The 22018-nt window shown below is 46.0% G+C and overlaps 1 protein-coding gene across 4 annotated transcripts in view; it reads right to left on the minus strand.

Moving 5' to 3' along the window:
* DZIP1L (DAZ interacting zinc finger protein 1 like) overlaps window positions 1-20971 on the minus strand; it is a 28962-nt gene extending 7991 nt beyond the window's left edge. For 2 of the 4 annotated variants that reach the window (XR_014157210.1, XM_081864481.1), the window contains exons 1-10: window positions 20894-20971; window positions 15537-16115; window positions 12195-12279; window positions 9211-9323; window positions 7994-8155; window positions 7234-7371; window positions 4465-4527; window positions 4040-4180; window positions 3452-3482; window positions 1497-1544 (exon numbers count right to left, since the gene is read on the minus strand). Coding sequence is in view for 3 of the 4 variants with exons in the window: in XM_081864481.1 (XP_081720607.1) it covers window positions 1497-1544; window positions 3452-3482; window positions 4040-4180; window positions 4465-4527; window positions 7234-7371; window positions 7994-8155; window positions 9211-9323; window positions 12195-12279; window positions 15537-16115; window positions 20894-20965 (1432 nt within the window). In the remaining variant the exon portion in view is untranslated. Of the gene's footprint in view, window positions 1-1496; window positions 1545-3451; window positions 3483-4039; window positions 4181-4464; window positions 4528-7233; window positions 7372-7993; window positions 8156-9210; window positions 9324-12194; window positions 12280-15536; window positions 16116-17944; window positions 18608-20551; window positions 20810-20893 lie in introns of those variants that run through there. The other 2 variants (XM_081864483.1, XM_081864482.1) reach the window with 2 other exon arrangements.
* Between the last annotated feature and the right edge of the window lie 1047 nt (window positions 20972-22018).

A 22018-nucleotide genomic window follows, 5' to 3' on the forward strand; every position in this document is an offset into this window, starting at 1 on the left:
GCGTTCGAGAGCCAAAGCGTTCAACTTGCAAGGCGTTCAGGATCCAAGGTACAACTGTATTCTGCCACTGAATGAGAGCTTGCAATACTTTATTCGTTTGCTATTTGAAGGGAGGCAAATAGGGTTCTAAATACCATATTTTTCGTCCCATAGGACGCTCCGTCCCATAGGACGCACATAGTTTTTTTTGGGGGGGGGGGGAAATAAAGGAAAAAAAATTCCCTTTATTCCCCCCCCCCAAAAAAAAACCAGGTCGGGGAAACCAAACCAGGTTGAGGAACAGCGGGATGGCAGCGCTACGCCTCCATGCTGTCCCCCGAGCTTGTGGGGCTGGCCGATGTCTGCCCGGTGCGCGGGGCGCTCTGCTTCAGCGTGCGTTGCCCGCCGGGCGGCAGGCTGCTATCGACAGTGAGGGGAGCCCTGCGGGGAACTCTTGCAGGGCTCCCCACGCTGCGGATGTCTGCCCGGCGTGAGGGGTGCTCTGCTTCAGGGCGCCTCTCACGCCAGGCGGCAGGCTGCTATCCGCAGCGTGGGGAGCCCTGCGGGGAACTCCCCGCAGGGCTCCCCACGCTGTGGATGTCTGCCCGGCATGAGGGGTGCTCTGCTTACAGGTGTCTCACGCACCGGGCGGCAGGCTGCTATCTGCAGTGAGGGGAGCCCTGCGGGGAACTCCTGCAGGGCTCCCCACGCTGCGGATATTTGCCCAGCGCGAGGGGCGCTCTGCTTCAGGATGCCTCTCGCGCCAGGCTGCTATCCGCAGCGTGGGGAGCCCTGCGGGGAACTCCTGCAGGGCTCCCCACGCTGCGGATGTCTGCTCGGTGCTCGGGGCGCTCTGCTTCAGGGTGTTTTTCGTGCCGGGCGGCAGGCTGCTATCCGCAACGTGGGGAGCCCTGCGGGGAACTCCTGCAGGGCTCCCCACGCTGTGGATGTCTGCCCAGCGTGAGGGGCGCTCTACTTCAGGGCGTCCCTTGCACCGGGCAGCAGGCTGCCTAGGCTGCGGATGTCTTCCTGAAGCCTGGAGAGTGAGAGGGGTCGGTGCGCACCGACCCCTCTTGCTCTCCAAGCTTCAGCGAAAGCCTGCCTTCGCCCCATAGGACGCACACACATCTCCCCTTCATTTTTGGAGGGGGGAAAGTGCGTCTTATAGGGCGAAAAATACGATATATAAAGTAGGGCTAAAACCCACCTGCATCCTATGGCAGCTTGACAGAATCCAATTAATAATTATTATAATCAGTAATATGATGCTTATCTGGAGGTGCCAAACTAAAGTTAAGAAACCGTCCATCAGTGAAGTGCGGTCCTGTGTAATTAGCCAGGGTGGGGTGGGCTATGGGGGGGAGGTTGTTCCCTGCGCAAGGGGGTGTCTTGGGTTCCAGAGGGAATGGGCCAGCCATTGGTTTCTGGAGACCTATAAAGGCTCACTATTCAGGTTGGACTTTGGACAACAGCGGTATCTAGCAGAAAATCGGACAGCTGAAATTGGTGAAAAATACCTTCTTCAGTAGATTCTTCTGATGTTTCTGCCTTAGGAACAGTTATTTCTGGAAATTAAAAACAGTAACTTAGAAAAAGGCACATTATTCAAATTCCAGTTGGTGGAACTCACAGTTCTTACACATTAGCGTGGCACTTAAGCTGTACAGTTTCATTTATCCCAGAAAAAAATTTGATTTGTAGTTTTGTCCATATGGAACTTGGGAGCAAAACACTCTTCTAGAGTTCTCAAGGATCAGCCAGAATCCCTCAGATTAGTTACTGTGCATGCCTATTTCACATCTCAAGATCGCACAAGTGCTTAAATGTGCTGTATGCTTGCAGTGCTGAAGTACACAAAACACACTGGGTTTTTTGTACACGTGAATTTGTGTGAGTACATATATGATCTAAATTGTATTTATAGTGTTCAGGATGATAAAAACTATTCAATTGTTATGGAGCACATTAAACATTTCAAAAGACCTCTAGGAATGAAATCACTGAAAAGTTGCTGGATGATCATGGAATAGCTTTGATGAGAACCAGTGTGGTGTAGTGGTTAAGAGCGGTGGACTTGTAATCTGGTGAACCGGGTTCACATCTCTGCTCCTCCACATGCAGCTGCTGGGTGACCTTGGGCCAGTCACACTTCTCTGAACTCTCTCAGCCTCACTCACCTCACAGAGTGTTTGTTGTGGGGGAGGAAGAGAAAGGAGAATGTTAGCCGCTTTGAGACTCCTTTGGGTAGTGATAAAGAGGGATATCAAATCCAAACTCCTCCTCCTCCCACTGGATTGCATATTTTGGTTAGAGGGTTAGAATTTTGAGAGTAATTTTATTATTTGCAGTAATAAATCAGATTTTCTGCTACTGTTGGACTGCATATTTCAGCACAAAGGAAAGCCCTTCAACGCCGAGTTCCAAGCAACTTAATGATCTTTCCAGAATCTTCTCATACTTCAGTTAAGTCCCATTAATTTTAACCAATTCAATTATGAACTGGGGGAGGTTTAAATGTGATTATAAATCCTTCCTTCTCCAGGCCTATCAACTGATTTAAAGACCTGGTGCAAGTGTACAGTACTTTAACACGTTCTCAAGTTCTACAGCAACTACACGTTACCAGTTCTAAGAATGTGTAAATGAAAAAAATGCATTCTTTCTCTGTTAACCACTGCCTCCCCTCCCCTCCCCTCTCCTTCTATGTATCAAAGTTTAGACTGGAAGCTCCATGGGGCACGAACCTGACCTCTTGTACTCTGTCAGATATCATGCACACTGAATCAACAACAATAACTGCAATTATTGTTCACTCTTCCTTTGTGGCTCTACAATTCAGTGATTAATTTGACTGCAGTATCTGTCACTCAGTGACAGTATACTGGACTCTTCCAACAAGCAGAAGAAAAGAGAGGTTGCTCTCATTCCAAAAACAAGAATTCTTATTGTCTGCTAAATCGCTAGAGACAAAGACTTCGGTCCCCTTAGCAGCATAATGAGGAAAAATTGACTGTAGTAACTCTCCCTCACAGATGTGCTCTAAGAAAAATTCTTCTTTTAACTCTGCAAGTAGACTGCAACCTTAGAGCCACTATTAATCACTAATCCTTGATGTGCAGTTTGTACTGGGGCTGCAAGAAATCTTAGTTTCCAGAAAGCAATCTGTGGTTGTCACTATCTATAACAGCAAATAACTATGGAATCAATTGGGTCTTCCTTTGCTTCTGGGCCTCAGTTCCAATTTTAATTCCCACAGACACCAAAATCAGAGGTGAAATGTTCAGAATGACCTTAGAAAAAGAGCTGGATAATTAACTTCACTGTGAGCTTTTGAATCAATAGATATGGCTATTACAGAGTTTCCTTATCTGCCTGCCTAAACCTGCCCAGTTTTATACAGTTTGTCAAAAGAGAAAAAGAAGCATCTAGTGTTAACTATGGAAATTCTTTCAGTCTAGATTTTGACCATTACCTTTAGGTTTGCTAGAAGACAAGAGCTTAATCTGCAAAACAAAATACGTTATTAAAAGATCAGTTTTATTTACAAGATTTAGGAACTGCTTACTTACTGTGAGTGTCCACATAATCAGGGAAAAAGCAAAACAACTGAAAAAGGAGCCCCAAAGATGCACTGTATTCTTTAGGCAGGGTAGAGATGGGGAACCATTGGTCATGCTGGGCTGGATGGGAGTTAGAGACTAACAGCTTTTGGAGAGGCACAGCTTCCCCATCCCTGTACCAGGATCTCATTCAAAGTGGTCCTCTGGTATAAGCCCTACTATCGTATGAAAGGTTCTCTTCATCAAAACAACTTGAATAGAAGAATCACAGTGTAGAACAAGGGAGTTTAATATCAGGGAAACATTCAAACATGCAGCTTGCCACCTGTTATTTGGCAAGAGCAGCAGCAAGTAATTCTGCTTATTGTGCCGTTTGAGTCTTAGAGCAGAAGCAACAATCTGCTTCAAAACAGGACTAAAACTCTTGTTGAACCTGAGTCCCAAGAGGTGAACAGAGTGCTTCTTACAGGACTGAAGGCAGGAGACCATATTCAACTTACTGTTTTCTCCTGTGACTGGATGATCTTGACCTGTTCCCTGAGTTGTGCGCTGAGCGATGCTATTTGCTGCTTGCTGTGCTCGGCCATTTTCCATTGGTCAGAAGACAAGGAGGCCCGTAGTCTCTCATTCTCACCCTTCAGCTGAGGAGATAAGAACAAACTGATTAGAGATTTGGGCATGAGGGCCCACTGCATGAAGGTAGTGTTATTGTGTGTGCAGGCTCTGCCCTCAGCATCCAGCACAATGTATACACAGAGTCTAGGCATGTAATAGTTTGTTGCATTGTATATGCATAATCTCTGTTTGTGTATCATGCTCTACACAGGTGTGGGCAGATTCTGTTTCTCTTTGGACACTGACTGTACACCAGTACAATGTTTGAACTCTTAATGAGAGTGAAACATATATTCTTCAGCACACTCACCTCTTCCTTCTCCATCTGGTGTTCCTTCTGAAGATCCCTCAGTTTCCACTTCCATTCTGTTTTCTGATAAATTAAAAACAGCAACAACCTCAGTCTTAGCCAAACTTATTTGTACTCACCTAGCCCTACTGAAGAGGCTCCTCATGAGGCCGGAGGAACATCACCTGGCTGTGGGGCATGAAGGCTACTCCCCACAAGGACCTTTTTACCTAGCCTAGGGGGCGGGCCCCAGACTCACCCAGCCCTATAAAAGAGGCTCCTCATGAGGCCGGAGGACCATCGCCCAGCTGTGGGGCGTGAAGGCTGCTCAACGGCCCCATCTTTTTGTGCCTGCTAAACAGCTGTGTCATGCTTATGATATTTTATTTTCTTCTTAATTATGCTGTTTTAAATGTGCTTTTTATATTTGACTTCACCTACCAATGTCTTCTTTTGAAATGTTTTGCCTCCTATTGTTAAACCATGTTGTACAATCGCTGAGACGGCTAGAGCGTCGGTGGCAAAAAACTCACTCCGAATCTGACCGGACACAGGTTAGAGCTCAACGTCGAGCCTACCAAGTGGCGATAGCGACGGCGAAGAAGACTTTCTTCACCGCCTCTATTGCATCTGCAGAAAATAGTAGCAGGAGACTTTTTCAGGTGGTTCATAATTTAACGGAACCACCTTTACCACCGGGGCTTTGTAAAGACCACAAGATCTCCTGCAACGATTTTGCAAAGTTTTTTGCAGATAAAATCACTCATATTCAGAAGGAGCTAGACACCACCGTGGGAGCAGGGCTGGGGCGGGAGAGTGCTAGAGCTCTGTCTGGTCAAGTTGCATGGAATCGATTTCAATCCATTACCCCCGAGGATGTGGACAGGCTGCTTGGACGCGTGAAACCAACCACCTGTCTCCTGGATCCTTGCCCATCCTGGCTAATAAAAGCAAGCCGGGAAGGGCTGGGCGATGGGCTCTGCGGGGTGGTGAATGCTTCCCTCTGTGAGGGAGCATTCCCAGATCCGCTGAAAGAGGCGGTCATCAAACCGCTTCTTAAAAAACCATCTTTAGACCCAGCCAGTATGGCCAACTATCGCCCAGTCTCAAATCTTCCATTCTTGGGCAAGGTGATTGAGCGCGTGGTTGCTGAACAACTCCAGGCACGCCTGGAGGATGCGGACCATTTGGATCCCTTCCAATCGGGATTCAGGCCTCATCATGGGACTGAAACTGCCTTGGTCGCGCTGGTTGATGATCTCCGGCGAGCTAGGGACAAAGGTGAGAGCTGTTTCCTAGTTCTGCTGGATCTCTCAGCGGCCTTTGATACAATCGACCATAACATCCTTCTGGACCGTCTAGAGGGGCTGGGAGCTGGGGGCACTGTTATACAGTGGTTTCGCTCCTTCCTCTTGGGCCGTGTTCAGAAAGTGGTGGTGGGGGATGAGTGTTCAGACCCCTGGGCCCTCACTTGTGGGGTGCCTCAGGGTTCCGTCCTCTCCCCCATGCTTTTTAACATCTATATGAAGCCGCTGGGAGAGATCATCAGGGGGTTTGGACTGGGTGTCCATCAATATGCAGATGATACCCAGCTCTACCTCTCTTTCAAATCAGAACCAGTGAAGGCGGTGAAGGTCCTGTGTGAGTGCCTGGAGGCGGTTGGAGGATGGATGGCGGCTAATGGATTGAGGTTGAATCCTGACAAGACAGAAGTACTGTTTTGGGGGGACAGGGGGCGGGCTGGTGTGGAGGACTCCCTGGTCCTGAATGGGGTAACTGTGCCCCTGAAGGACCAGGTGCGCAGCCTGGGAGTCATTTTGGACTCACAGCTGTCCATGGAGGCGCAGGTCAATTCTGTATCCAGGGCAGCTGTCTACCAACTCCACCTGGTACGCAGGCTGAGACCCTACCTGCCCGCGGACTGTCTCGCCAGAGTGGTGCATGCTCTAGTTATCTCCCGCTTGGACTACTGCAATGCGCTCTACGTGGGGCTACCTTTGAAGGTGACTCGGAAACTACAACTAATCCAGAATGCGGCAGCTAGACTGGTGACTGGGGGCAGCCGCCGAGACCACATAACACCGGTCTTGAAAGACCTACATTGGCTCCCAGTACGTTTCCGAGCACAATTCAAAGTGCTGGTGTTGACCTTTAAAGCCCTAAACGGCCTCGGCCCAGTATACCTGAAGGAGCGTCTCCACCCCCATCGTTCTGCCCGGACGCTGAGGTCCAGCGCCGAGGGCCTTCTGGCGGTTCCCTCATTACGAGAAGCAAAGCTACAGGGAACCAGGCAGAGGGCCTTCTCGGTAGTGGCACCCGCCTTGTGGAACGCCCTCCCATCAGATGTCAAAGCGATAAATAACTACCTGACATTCAGAAGACATCTTAAGGCAGCCCTGTTCAGGGAAGTTTTTAATCTGTGATATTTTAATGTATTTCTGGTTTTTATGGAAGCCGCCCAGAGTGGCTGGGGAAACCCAGCCAGATGGGCGGGGTACAAATAATAAATTATTATTATTATTATTATTATTATTATTATTATTATTATTACTGTCAGAGCACAAGGGACATCAGCATAAGTGACTCCACAACAATCTATCTGCTGTCATCATTTCCCACTTCCCACAATAGTTATATAGCTTAGGTTTTATGGTTTGGCTCCTGGGGTGGGAGTGGGGCTTAGAATGTAATGGACTGCAAAAATAAGATTGTACTCTTAAGTGTCTTCCTCCTACCCTGTTATATTCTACAAGCAAGAGATGATATATTGCAGAGCTCACAACCACGCACCTGTTGCTCAATCTTTGCCTTCATCCCCTGTAGTTCCCTCTGAGTCTTCTTCCATTGCTGCTGGTCAGGTGACTCATCATCCTGCAATGTCCCCAGATTAGAGACCACTGCACTATTGCCTTGTAGTTCCTGCAGCTTCTGGAGGAACAATAAGTTGTACATGTAAAAACTTTGCTGGTAAAGAGCAGCGGCCAGAGCTATTAAGGCATCTCTCAGGTAGGTTAGGTTTCTGTGCCATATCTGATGGAATATAAAAAGCAGAGTTTTCATGTAAGTTGGGACTTCCCTATGTAGGTATGAATACCTGTTGGGAGGAACACCAGCTTCTTGCTTTGTGTTTTACTATCTTGATTGGGCAAGGACGACTAGCTAGAGTGCGGATATTCCCCACAAACAGGAGCATAACCAGTCACATGGCTCTCCACTTTCTGCACTTGTCAATGGTGATGGAAATTCAGCTAAGTGAACAAGACCTTGCAAAATTATCCAGGCTATTTATAATCAGAAAAGCGCATTCTACTGAATAATCTCCAGAGAAGGATGGAAATTTTGGCGACACACAGGGCACCACATTACTAAGCTCCATCCATGCTCAAACAAAGTGATTCATCCTTCTCTAACATAGGGAATTTTACCATTCCTTGAAGAAAAGGCCCTGCTGTTCTTTTGTGGTAATATTTAAAAGCAGCATGCCTGTTTATTGAAGGCTGTGACTTCCCTGAATGTTCAAGGGAAAGAGAAAGTTGTGTATTCGCCTTACCCCCTCCAAGGCGGAATTCTTGCTGGCAATGTCCTTGAATTCAGTGAGGAACAGGTGCCGGAGGTCTTCCATCTCCCTTTGAAACTTTACCCTCTCCTCCTCCTTCCATCTCTCAAATTTTCTTCTGCTTTCCTCTTCTCTTTGCCTCATGTGCTCTGCTTCCTATCAACCAAACAACAAGATCCAAAGCTGGAAATAAGCTGGTTAGAAAAGACAAAGAGTTGTGGCTATGGAATGATTTGACAGCAGTTTCCAGAAATCCCAGTCATTCAAACGGAAGTGGAAATACTCCAAGCAAAGGGCAGGACGGTCCAATTCTTGCCCAGCTAGTTTAAGCTGGATATTCAACATGGCAACAACCAATAGCATGCAACAGTGGGAGGGGGATGAATGGAGTGGCAATGACCTGCGCAGACAAGTTGCCCTATCAAATATATTAAGAGTACAATCTTATTATGTCTAGTCAAAGCTAAGTCCCACTGAGTTCAAGGTGTATGATTGTTGCACACAGGAACATAGGAAGCTATCTTATACTGAGGCAGATGGTCCATCTATCTCAATAGACTCTGACTGGCCATGGTTTCAGGTAGAAGATTCCCCTACCTGGAGACACTAGGGATCGGACCTGGGGTCTTCTGCTTGCAAGGCAGATGCTCTGCCATTGAGCTACAGCCATTCCCTGATATATGTGAGGCTCACAAGGAATTCCTTTCCACTGGTTTATTGGCCACCCCACTGAACAGCAGATACCCAGGCCAAGAGATTGTCTGAGATGACTGGCATTGTTCTGAAGGACTTCCATGTGCCTGCAAATGTTTGCCCTTCAGGGTCCCCTCACACCTTCATAGCGTGCATGTTTCTGCGATGGAGGCAACTCACCTTTGGATTTATTTTTACTGGAACAAAAGAAATATTGTCAGATGGGTATTTTTTTTAAAAAAGGTTTTGTTCATTGCTGTTTTTAATCTGATTTGAATGTCTTTGTTATTTTACTTTTTACTGTGTAAATCACTTTGAGTCACTACTTTCAAAATGCAAAAATGGGACTCAAATATAACAAACAAGCAAACAAACAAACAACAAGCCTCTTCCCTTCCAGCTGCTGTGGTGCAAAAGTGCATTATCAAGAGTTTCGCATGCACTGCTTTCACTTTGGCTACAAACAGATCGTTGTAATTCAGCAAGCTATGAGGGCCTTGGCTTTTGTGAGTTCATACCTGAGCCCTGCTTTGGCTCTCAGCCTCCAGTTGGGCATGGGTCTCCTTCAGTTTGACCTTCAGTTCTTCAATCTCGCTTTCCATTTGTACCACTTGTTTCTTCTTCTCCTGCTCTATTAAGTTCATTCAGAAAAAGGCACAGTTATGGCGTCAATTGCAAACATTTTTAATCGTGTATAGGAAGGTACCCAGGAATGTAAGATGATGATGATGATCATCATCAGTGCTTTTTTATTTTTTTTTTAATGTTTAGGGGTACTCTCATTTTCCTACTCATATTGAAATACTGCCCCTCAATGAGGCCAAACTTAGATTCACAAAATGTTTAGGGGTATGGATACCCCTGTGTCCCCCCAGAAAAAAAGGCACTTATGAGGATGATAATGATAGTAGTAGTAGTAGTAGCAGTAGTAGTAAGAATAATACTCCGCTCATCTGGCTTGGTTTTCCCAGCCTGAAACTCTATTTTTCGTTTATTTTTTACTTAAAACATTGCTTTGTATGTCAGGAAAATAATATTTGACACAAGTGAATTAACATGGGCCACATTTCAATCCAGTAGTAAATGTGTTTAGGCCTGTTGATTTCAAAACACACCAGCACAGCTAGCGCTATAATGGATTGTTATCATAAATTATAGCGGGACCACTGCCCTCTGCTGGACAAAACCATGCCCAGAGCTGAATTTCCTCTAGGTTTGGGGATTTTGTTTTCCTCTCATTTTGTGAACTTCCTTTACCACCTCAATAGTATGTGTGTGGTATATTGTGCAGTTTTCTTAGGCTTCCTAGAAGTATCTTGTTCCCAGTCATAAATCCAAAGCTGTACCTCAGAGAATCTCGTGCATATTATTTGGTGAGGTAAATCAATTTGAACAAAATGTATTTGTCATGTTTTAATCTATATGCTTTATGGCTAACCTTATAATTATGTGAGTATGAAGTATACCCTTCTGAGGTGGGGCAGTTATGGTTGCATGATTGTATCCAGATTTGCAGAATAACATCTTAACATTTTCCAAAATGCTGGATGTAAGTACATTAATTTCTGATGTTGCCAGTATGGCTCAGAATCAGTTTATATGTGAAACCATTCAGAAAAAAAAATGATACCTACTGAGCCCCTTATTTGTAGATAATGGGCAAGCTAAACAGTTTGTTTCATTATAATGATCTTTTAATGTAAAAAGAAATCTCTCCAGATTTTCTACCCACAAATGAGTTAAGGGAAAGAAAATGCCTGAATGCTTAATTAGTAACAAACTACTGGGTATCAACCTGTATATGGAGAGAGGCACTCAAAAATCAAATGTTTTTACAGTTTGATTGATCCAATGGGCCCCTGATGGTCTCAAATAACACTTCAGATCAGGGGCAGTAACTGTGCTGTCCTGCAGATGAACTGTAACATCCATCACCCTTGACTGCTGGCTATGCTAAATGGAGCTGATGTGTGTTTGAGCCCAGCAAAATAAATTTGGGCAGGGGCACTGCATTCACTACCCCTGCTCTAGGCAATCTGGAAAACAAAGGGTCCCTTTGTGTTAGTTAGTTAGTTATTAAATTTAACAAGGACAAGGAAAAGAAGAGAATGGGGAAAAATATGAAGTAAAATGCACTTGTTTCATCAGTGCAAAGATTTCTGTTTGTGCAACACAACTCCCGCCCCCCCTTCTCTGTCAGTTTGCATTTCTTAGTACAGAAACTATTGATCTGATGTGTAGAGATCTTTCCTATTCTAATTAATTCAAGTGGTCTCTGGAAGCTTCCCTGTGTGAAAGAAACAAGCAGAAGGTTCATGATGTTTCGGTTATTCCTTCAGACGGTGCTTTTTTCTGGGGGAGGGGGCAGGGGTACGGATACCCTAAACATTTTGTGAATCTAAGTTTGGCCTCATTGAGGGGAAGTATTTCAATATGAGTAGGAAAATGAGAGTACCTCTAAACATTATTTTAAAGAAAAAAAGCACTGCCTTCAGAGAAACTGAGCACAGCTGGTTTAAATTGGTTCTGTTATGTCTTCTGTCAAGGTCATGATGACTATCAAAGTAAGGCCAGAAGGAGCCTGAATTTCACTTTCTCTTTCTATTTCTCTTCCTTCTGGTGTGGTGTTCTGTATATAGTGTTAAGGTTTAGACTTATTACCGTGGTACCTCTAGTTGCAGACACAATCCGTTCCGGGGTGCCATTCACATCCCGAAAAGTCTGCAACTAGAGCGGCGCTTCTGCGCACACATGCACAGTGAAACTTGGAAGTATACACTTCCGGGTTTGTTGCCTTCAGAAGCTGAAAAGACGTAACATGAACCTAACGCAACACGAGGTATAACTGTATAAGTTATTGTAAGTTTAAGTTAAGTCTGCTGCAACTGGATTTCTTAGGGATGGTGCCAATCCTGAATATATTGGATTTGCAACCATTATGCTCATTTGTCTTCAGTAGCAGTAAAGCTCTGCTGCATGAACTATTAATTGCCTCTGGTTTATTTTTGCGGAATCCTGCAACTTGTTTAAGTTTTCACTCTGCTATGTTGGAGTTCTGCTCTGGATCAATACTGAGTAGATTTTCTATGACATTCTCTTCATGAGTGTGCTCTGCACATTCCCCAAATGTGCTCTGGAGCATTGGGGAACTCCCAGAACAGATTTAGAGGGCACACAGGGCGTCCTGTGAGGAGGGGAAGGGGGAAGTTCCATTGCACAGCTAAAAGTCCTTGTGCTGAAGGAACAAGCACACTGAATAACAATGCCCTCTGTATTTCGGATCGGTTATTAGTTATTATGGTCCCCATATGTTAGTGCTTATTTATACTGATGTTTTAAGACATATATAATTCTTATCTTCTGTGCTGCTAAAAAGAGGGGGGCGGTATAGTTGGTTTCTTTTTGTATTTGTGATATTTTTAAGACACTGTAAAGCAATTAGCAATTATTATTAGTCTTGAAATATGAAGCAGTACATAATGAAATAACCCTCTATGCTCACCTGCTGCAGTGACCTCTGGGTGTCTGCGCAGCATGTGGGCTTGAAGAAAGGAGTAGTTCATGAAGGTCTTGTCACAGAATTGGCACTGGAGAAAGACAAAGAAAAGGAAAGATAGGTCACACGCTGGCCTGGTTGACACATCAAGGTAAGCCAGAATGTGGCTCATCATGACCGCATGAATGTGTTGGCTCCCAGCTAGGAACTCACACTGCTCTCCCTCCCCCTCCCTCTCCCCCGGGCTTTTAAGTTAGCCTATGAGGACACCTAAGCCAAAGTTTGGCTTAGCCTGTCACTCAGACCAGGGATCAGGGTAAAGATGCCTCCTTCACGACCATGACCTGTAACTGCAGGACAAACTTTGGCAACAGGTTAAGGAGAAGAAACCTGAATCACGATTCTGGATTTAGACCACATGCTAAGCCAAACAAACCAGGAACACATTCATACCACACATTGAAAGCACTATGACACCTCTTTAAACATTTGTGGCTTCCCCCAAAGAATTCAAGATGCTGTGGTTTACTAGGGGTGCTGAGAGTTGTTAAGAGATCCCTATTCCCCACACAATTCCCAGAGAGCCTTGGGAAGAGGGATTGACTGTAAAATCACCCTGAGAAATGGAAAACTATGGAGGTGAAATAGGGGTTCCCCAACAACTCTCAGCACCTTAACAAATGACAGCTCCCAGAATTCTTTGGGGGAAGCCATGACTCTTTAAAGTGGTATCATGACGCTTTAAAAGCATGGTGTGAGTTTGGCCTATGTGTCCATGAGTGTCCTTCTTTACAACCTTGACAGCTATCACATAGACCAGGGTTAGGCAACCTAAGGCCCGGGGGCCAGATGTGGCCCAATTGCCTTCTCAAACCAGCCCGTGGACGGTCCAGGAATCAGCGTGTTTTTACATGAGTAGAATGTGTCCTTTTATTTAAAATGCAGCTCTGGGTTATTTGTGGGGCATAGGAATTGGTTCATTTTTTTCCTTCAAAATATAGTCCCCCCCCCACAAGGTCTGAGGGACAGTGGACCAGCCCATGGCTGAAAAAGGTTGCTGTCCCCTGACATAGACCTAAAAATCCAGAGGAGGAACAAAGCATTCCACTAGGCCAACTCCAAGCTTAATGCAGGACCAGATGCTCAAACTAAATCTGAATCATGGGCTGTTTGTGAACGGCTGCTGAAGTACTAACACCCAGACAGCTGTAACCTCCCCCCCACCCAATGTTTGCTAATCTATCTTTGCTTCTGCAACCACAATCAGGCAGATGAGCTGGAAGAAAAACAAAGATCATTCACATTTCCTTGACAGGCTGCTGACTGAAATAATGCATAATGCAGCTCCGTATGCTCCAGCTGTCCCTATTTACTAAGGACAGTCCTCAGAAAACAGAAGGTATTTAAGCAGAAACTGTCAGGGATGCTGTAGTTGCATCCTGCATTGTAAATCCTGCTCTGAACAGAGGGGTTGGACGAGATGACCTGTGGTACAACAGTGCTCAGGCGATCTCTCCAAATCTGTGTTTGCGGGCAGTGAAACTTGCAGGCTCATTTCACCAAATTTCTCCAGTATCTCCAGTACCTTATCTCCACCCACCACCTACAAAGTTTCCCCTTCTCCTTTTTCTGCCACTGCAAATGTTAGCAGCAGCAGCAGCAGCAGCAGCAGCAGCAGCATTGGCAGAATGGGCACCATTTTAGATCCTCATCAGTCCCCTGGATCTAACATCATCCTGGAGCACTGCGGGGCTAAGGGTGGCCGCCAGAACAAAATGGAGGAGAATATCTGGAGAAAATTCTGCTGGAATTTTAATTAAAACTAAATCAGGCTGAGGGGATGGCAAAAAGAAAGATCTCAGGCATTTTTTCTCAGGGAAGTGCCATCTGAGAAGTTTGGGCTCAGCTCCACCTTCAAGGTCTTTCCCTACTTTCCACTCAATGCACCCACCCAAACAGCAAATAGGTGGGAGCTACCACCGGCAGTATCCCTGCTGGGAGCAGCCTGTGCATCCTCATGTAGGAGAACATTCTGGGAGAGAGGAGGGGATAGAGGCGACCCTGTTGCTGTCGACTGATGGGAATTGGCCCAGCCTGGGCCTATTTGCTGCCCTAGTCTGGGAGCTGCTATAGCCAAAGTGCATTTTTGCCCCACCACCTACCTTTGCTGGCATGAGCAGCCGTGTTGCTGATGCAGTGGTGGCTGTGCCACTGTTATAATCAGCCACTGCTGGTGTGACACATGGCATGTTCTGCCCATGTGCATATATATGCACACAGAAAAGTCCACTAGCTTTCCTTCCATCCCACCAATAGCTGTCTATTCCAAGAATACACGTATGCTCAAATACTTCCTACAGCATGCCATTATGGTTAGGATGAGGCAGGCGGCAGGGGGAGGCATACTCCAGCAATGATCCTTACTGTGAGAGCAAGGCTGTCCTAAGTACCCATGTATGTCCCTATTTACAACTAGGCCTGGGTGATATACTGGTAAATTGTATGAAACTGGTATGGCGTTCTGATTGCAATACCGGTTTCAGACATTTTGAGCGGGTGATACATTGTGCTGGCCAAGGAGCCATGATGTATTCCCAGCTCAAATTGCCTGCAAACAGCAAAGGCACATACAGACAGGGAGACAGAGCCCAAAAGGGTTCTGGGCAAGCACTTTCTCCACCTCCATCTGCCTGTGCCTTTGAGGAAGCCCGCTTCTCGGGCTCACATGAGCCAGAGCAGTATGGGGGCTAGTTCAGCTGGAGGCAGGAGGCTTCCCGCCCCCAGCTGAGCAGTTTAATGAAGCCCCTGCCCTTCTGGCTCAGATAAGCCACACAGGTATTGGGGCTTGCTCCCATCGTTCAGCTCGGACACTGAGGTCCAGCTCCGAAGGCCTTCTGGGGGTTCCCTCACTAAGAGAAGTGAAGCTACAGGAAAGCAGGCAGAGGGCCTTCTCGGTAGTGGTGCCCGCCCTGTGGAAGACCCTCCCATTGGATGCCAAGGAAATAAACAACTATCTGACTTTTAGAAGACATCTGAAGGTCTCCCTGTTTAGGGAAGTTTTTAATGTTTGATGTTTTATCGTGTTTTTAATATTCCGTTGGGAGCTGCCCAGAGTGGCTGGGGAAACCCAGCCAGATAAATAAATTGTTGTTGTTGTTATTGTTATTGTTGTTGTTAGGACTGGGTGATGGGAGGAAGAAGCATCCGAGTTACATTCCAGACATCATTATATATCAACATAACATGGTATTTAGCTGCTGATATACCACAATGCTGAATACTAGATATCAGCTAGCCCTGCTTACAATTATGAAAGCTGCACAGAAAGCATGCAGCCATATCACTCACCTTGTGGTAGTTATTGGCCCCAGCTTGCAAGAGCAATTGCTGCGTGGCAATCATCTTTTTACGCCTCCTGCTCTCTTCCTTGACACCCTTCAGCTCTTCTGCTTGCTTATCCCAGTCCTGCTTGACGCGTTTGAGGTCTTCCAGGGTCGCTTGGTGTTGCTCTTCCTGAAGGGCCAGGCTCATGCTCAAGTACTCCTGAGAGTGCAGAAGGTATTCGATGGTCAGCTGGGCCATCTTGAAGACCTTCAAGAGCACAGGGTCAACTGGCTGCTGACAGTAGGGGCACTTTTCTGCATCGAGGTTGCAAAAGGTGACGCTGTTGATGTTCTCCTGCAGAGTGGCAAGGTCCAGCTCGCGAGCCACCCGCTCCACATCGATAGCACTGAACCGCCTCCAGTCGATCGTGTCTCGCCGCAACTGGAATTTAAAGGCGGGGACCATGCTCGGACCAGCGAGCATGCTGCCCAAGAGATGGCTGCTGCTTGGGAAGTTCACAGGAAATGTGGAGCCTGGCATACCTGCCCAATAACGATGGTGTGCAGACAGTTGTGGTGGGTAGTAAATATTAGCAATGAAAGGCTGGGCAATGAAAAGGATACAAGATGAATTAGGGCTGGAACAAAATGGGAGCTCATAGAGTACACTTGTGTACTTGAAGCAGACCCAAAACATGTACGAATGTAAGAAGAGCCTGCTGAATCCAGCTAATCTAGTTCACATCCTATTCTCAGTGGCCAAGCAGATCCCCATGGGAATCTCTCAAGCAGGACCTGAACACAAGAACCCTCTTCACTCCTGTGGTTCCAGCAATAGCTATCCAGAAGCATTACTGCTTCTGACCCTGGAGGCAGAGCACAGTCATCATGGCTGATAGCGACTGGTAAAGGAAAAGGTAAAGGTACCCCTGCCCGTACAGGCCAGTCTTGACAGACTCTAGGGTTGTGCGCTCATCTCACTCTATAGGCCAGGAGCCAGTGCTGTCTGCACGGAACACCATTTACCTTCCTGCTGGTAAGCGGTCCCTATTTATCTACTTGCACCTAGGAACTGCTAGGTTGGCAGGCGCTGGGACCAAACAACGGGAGCGCACCCCGCCGCGGGGATTCGAACCGCCGACCATGCGATCGGCAAATCCTAGGCGCTGAGGTTTTACCCACAGTGCCACCCGCGTCCCACCGATAGTGACTGGTAGTCTATGTCTAATGCTCTTTTAAAGCCATTCTAGTTGGTCGCCATCACTGCCTCCTGATGGAGGGAGTTCCATACTTTAACTATGTTCTGCATAAATAAGTTCTTCCTTTTATCCATCCCGAATCATCCAACACTCTGATTCATTAGATGTTTGTGAGTTCTAGCATTATGCTAGAAGGGAAAATGACCTTTTCTCTATCTACTTTCTCCATGCTATTGATTTCTATCATGTCACCCCTTCCCTGCCCTTCATCTAGTCCAGTGGTTCTCAACCTGTGGGCCCCCAGATGTTGTTGGACTACAACTCTCATCATCCCTAGCTAGCAAGGCCAGAGCTCAGGGATGATGAGTGTTGTAGTCCAACATCTGGGGACCCACAGGTTGAGAACCGCTGGTCTAGACTAAAAAGTCCCAAAAAGGGGCAACCTTTCCTGATAGGAAAGTTGCTCCATCCTCTTGATCATTTTGTCTGCCCTTTTCTGCATAGCCTGCAGAACTGATTTCCTTTTATATTATTCTACTCAGTCCTCGGGCACATGGGAGAAGTCAGTCGGTGGAGCAGGAGACCCTGAATCTCAGGGTCATGGATTCAAGCTCCATGTTGGACAAAAGATTCCTGCACTGGGGGTTGGACTAGATGACCCTCATGATGCCCTCCAACTCTACAATTCTATGTTTCTATATCACTTTACTTATTACCATACTAGATGGTTAAATAACCACAGATTAGAAACAACTACTAAGATTTCAAATAAGTGAAGAAAATAGCAAGATGAATAGGTGAGCAAATCAAGGTGACTGCTGTTTATAGCTGAAATGTTTGATTCATTCGCTATTAAATTCAAAGTTGGCTCTCAATATAGGCTTATCAAGAATACAGGCGAGGGTTCCAGCTTCCATATAAAAGACATTCCTGTACTCATGTACTCAAACAACTATAATTTGAGTTGTGTTGATTCCTACTCAAATAGAAAATGCATGAGAATCACTGAGCTTTCAGCTCTGAGGACTGAAAAAATGAGGACATCTGATATGGTACTCTTATTATAACAATTTGCTTTCAACATTTAATTGCCACAATTACAAAACTGCTTACAATGTAATCCTAGACATGCTTATTCAAAAGAAAGTTCTATTATGCTCAATGGGATTTACTTCCAGGAATGTGTGCATAGGATAGCAGCCTCTAGGGGAAAGTGCTGTAAAATGATACATACCATTTTTTCCAGTATAGAAATGCTGTTCTGATCTATCTGGACCCCTTGCTTATTCACAACAGACAGTTGTGTTGTGCAACGGTGTGTTACTAGGTGTGTCCTGGCATGATGGTAACAGGACTCCAAAGTTTCCCTCACAGCAGCACAAATATACAATAGCTAAGCAGCACGCTCCAAGTGGTTAAATATTCATTCTTGGCTTTGTATGTATTTGTTTGCAGCTCCAGTATGAGCAAACAAGGATCACAATGAACAACTAGGTGATAACATGTGTTCTCATCTGCCAGCAAAGCTGCTCTGCATTCTGCACAGGACAAACAGGCCAGTCTAAATATGAAAGACTAAATGGACACCAGTCTGACATTTGAAGTGGCAATATTCAAAAACCAGTGGTGGGACAGTTCAACCTACCAGAATACCCTGTAAATTACCTTAAAGTAGCCATCCTGCAGCAAGGGAAATCCAAAGGGAGATTGCAATATGAAACCACTGAATTGAATGAAAGGGTTCAATGCTATCACTTGTGGGCTGAACCGAGACAAAGGATTTTAGCATATTAGAGATGTTAACTGCTTTACAAAGCGTGGTGCCTGTGCCCTCAATAACTATTTGTGAAGTCCCACTATTAAATATGGAATTAGTACTCTCTATACTTTTCCGCTTTTCATTTCCCTCTGACTTCACTTTTAACAATTTCCCTCTACCTGCCCCCCCCCCCATACCGAAACCTCAGGATAACACTTCATGCATCTGATGAAGTGGATTGTAGTTCACAAAAAGCAAGTGGCATAATAAATGTGTTAGTCTTTTAGGTGCCATAGGACTCCTGGGGCGTGTACAGCCTGCATGATAATGTGCATTCAGTGCTGGATACAAGTGCCTTTTAGGGGTGCTGTACACACAATGTCCTCCCCATGCTGTCCCAGTATCCCACACTATTTGCCCACCTGAAGCACATTCCGCTGTAATGGTTATAATCTGCTTTGTGCTGGGAGTGCACTTCTCAAGCACTTGCTGTTTACCTGCACACAGAGCGCTTTCTAAGGTCACCTCCTGCTGGGGCAGACCTACTGATGTTGCAGGGCTGTTATCATTCCCCTCACCCTGTTTAACTTGCCTATGAATGAAAGGGGCAAAATGTACAGGTTGATGTAATCTTCAACCAGGCCCTTGGATGATTAACACTCTAAAGCCTTTTAAATGTGTGTGTGGGAGGAGGGGGTTGTTGTTTTGTTGTTTCTGTTTTAACTATTTATTTGTGCTTTTATCTTGTATTTCTATGTTGTGAACAACCCTGGGATCTTTTGAGTGGTATATAAATCTAATAAATATTAATAGACAAATAAATTTGCTTGCAGCTTCTGAAGTCCCAGGGGCCCTGTCAGAAGCAAGGCGGCGAGCCACATTGTAAAGCATCATTGGTGGTAATTAAACAGAATTACAGGAAGCTGCTTAAACAGAATTACAGGAAGCTGCCTTATGCTGTCAGACTATCAGTCCATCTCACTCAGTATTGTCCACATGAGTGTTTCTCAATCTTCAGTCCCCCATAAATTGTTGGGTTACGGCTCCCATCGCCCCTGATTAAGAGGGCTGAGGGTCTCCAGTTGTTTTTTGGACTACAACTCCCATCTTCCCTAGCTAGCAGGACCCGTGGTCAGGGATGATGGGGATTGTCATTCAAAAACAGCTGGAGATCCAAGTTTGGGAAGCACTGGTCTACACAGATTGGCGTGGCTTTCAGACAAGGGTCTTTTTTAGCCCTTCCTGGAGATGGCAAAGATTGAACCTTCGGTTTTCTGCATGCAGTGAAGATGCCCTAACACTGAGTTTCTGCCCTCCCCCTACCTTTTCTCTCACACCATAGAAGAGAATGGCCTTAGTAACATGCCTCTCTTGACAACCCTCGACAACCTCTCTGGAAAATTGCCCCTGGATTTCCAAGGGCTAAGAACCCCGGATGCCTCCGAAGAGAAGGATGCAAAGGGCCTTGCTGGTCGCAGAATGTCGAACTCCCCTCTCCCCCCCCCCCGCAAATTTTGGCTAGCAATTTCTACTCAGGCAGTTTCAAAACTGAACAAGGAGCAATGCCTTTTCTCCTCCTCCTCCTCCTCCTTCTCTTCCTTCCCTCCTTTTTTTTCCCCTTCCCAGTAAACCAACTCCCCTTCCTGTCACGCCGCCCCCAAGTCCTCCCCTTAGCCGCTTCAGATTCTCCAGTGAAGTTTGCAAGGAATCGGCTTTTGGAGAAAAGTTTCCTAGGCGGGCTGCAGGCAGGAGCAGCTGGGTGGACAGCGAGGGAGGAGCTACTATGTAGATTTAGTTCGCTTGGTCAGCTCAGCTCCTTAAGTTTCCAGTCCGGAGGTTCCTGCGAGTGTTTGCAATTTAACAAGCCACTTCATCCGCTGATGTTTTCCTGAGCGGTGGGAACATGTAAGAGGGAAAGAAGGCGAGCAGTAGCTTGAACAAAGCGGAGCTGGTTAGTCCCACCTCTCTGCATTCCTCCTCCTCCCCCTCTTCCCTCCCTCCTTCCCTCCTCCAACTCTCTTGCCACAGAGCTTCACGGTGCAACGTTTCAGTTCTAGAGTACCAAAGAAAGCAAATCCTTACCTGTCCCCAGGGCGCATGTTTTGTGGCGTGGGGTTGGGAACTGGGCGCGTGCGAGAGAGAGAGAGATCTAAAGCAGCCTGGATTTGGAGGCGCAACTCTTTCCGAGCTGGAATCTTCCTTCTCTCCTCCCACCCAGGAAATTCAACACCATCCAGCAAAGCGCTGGTTCCCCACAGCGACGAATCGCCTCGGCCTAAATGCACGACATCAGGCTGAAGCGGGAGAAAGCAGCTCCAGGGCTTTGAGCGCAGAGAGCTGCTCCCTCGAGGATGGGGGAAAAATCGCTGCGAGGCCGTCCCCAAAGCCAAGCCGTTGCTGTAGTAACTTCTAATAACACCCTACCTGATTTCCCTTTCCCTTCTTGTTTGGCTTTGCTAACGCGGAAAGAGGGAGGATCAGGTAATAAAAGTGCATTAGAGCATCGATGCTCAGGGGGTTATTAAGCTGCTGTATGTCTGATAACAAAGCTGCCTCCCCGTGGCTATAATTGTACCCGAACATGTAACTGCAGGTGAGGAGGCTGGGCTCACGGTTGCAATTAAGGACGGGTAAATCTGTCAACATGGGTTTCTCTTAGTTACTCGTTTTTCCAGTCTTCAGTTCAGTTTGCCACTTTCCCACATCAGTTTGCAATGATTATTATTTTTAAAAGTCCTCAAGGTAATTGATCAGCATTTGGTCATGGATTTCTCCTGATAAGACACACTTTTGTATATGATTTTGCCTAATACAGTGGTACCTCAGGTTACATACACTTCAGGTTACATACGCTTCAGGTTACATACACTTCAGGTTACAGACTCTGCTAAACCAGAAATAGTACCTCGGGTTAAGAACTTTGCTTCAGGGTGAGAACAGAAATCGTGCTCCGGCGGCGTGGCAGCAGCGGGAGGCCCCATTAGCTAAAGTGGTGCCTCAGGTTAAGAACAGTTTCAGGTTAAGAACGGACCTCCGGAACGAATTAAGTACGTAATCAGAGGTACCACTGTATATACATTTTTGCAAGCTAGTTTCCTCTAATGTAAAGCATTTTTCTATGTTATTTTCACTAATATGTGCATAAAAATGCAAGACTACAGTTCTATCTCTGGGAGTAAGCCCCATTGATCTCAGTCATGGAACCGACCTTGGAATAGATATGTATTGGATTGTGCTGTAAGTTCTCTTTCAATAAGAGTTTTGGTGACATGAAATCAACCAACTTACTTGCATATGTAATACATTTTATCTGGGTTTCTTTTGCTCGGTTCCTCTGGCCATGTCATTTACCCTTGCCCAAACTGCAGTTTGCAAAACCAAACAGAACTTTGCATCTGATCCTTGATGGATTGGGGGCATTCTAGTCTGCTCAATTGCTATAAATTGTCTCAAGATGCAGCAGCTTAAATAGCAACTTGTTTTGCAGTAGGTAAAGCAGAATCTTATGCCTGACAAGCAATGGCTTATCCACCTCCCCATCCTTGTCCT

This window comes from Podarcis erhardii, assembly GCF_964252035.2.
Source record: "Podarcis erhardii genome assembly, chromosome: 5".
Classification (NCBI taxonomy): domain Eukaryota; kingdom Metazoa; phylum Chordata; class Lepidosauria; order Squamata; family Lacertidae; genus Podarcis; species Podarcis erhardii.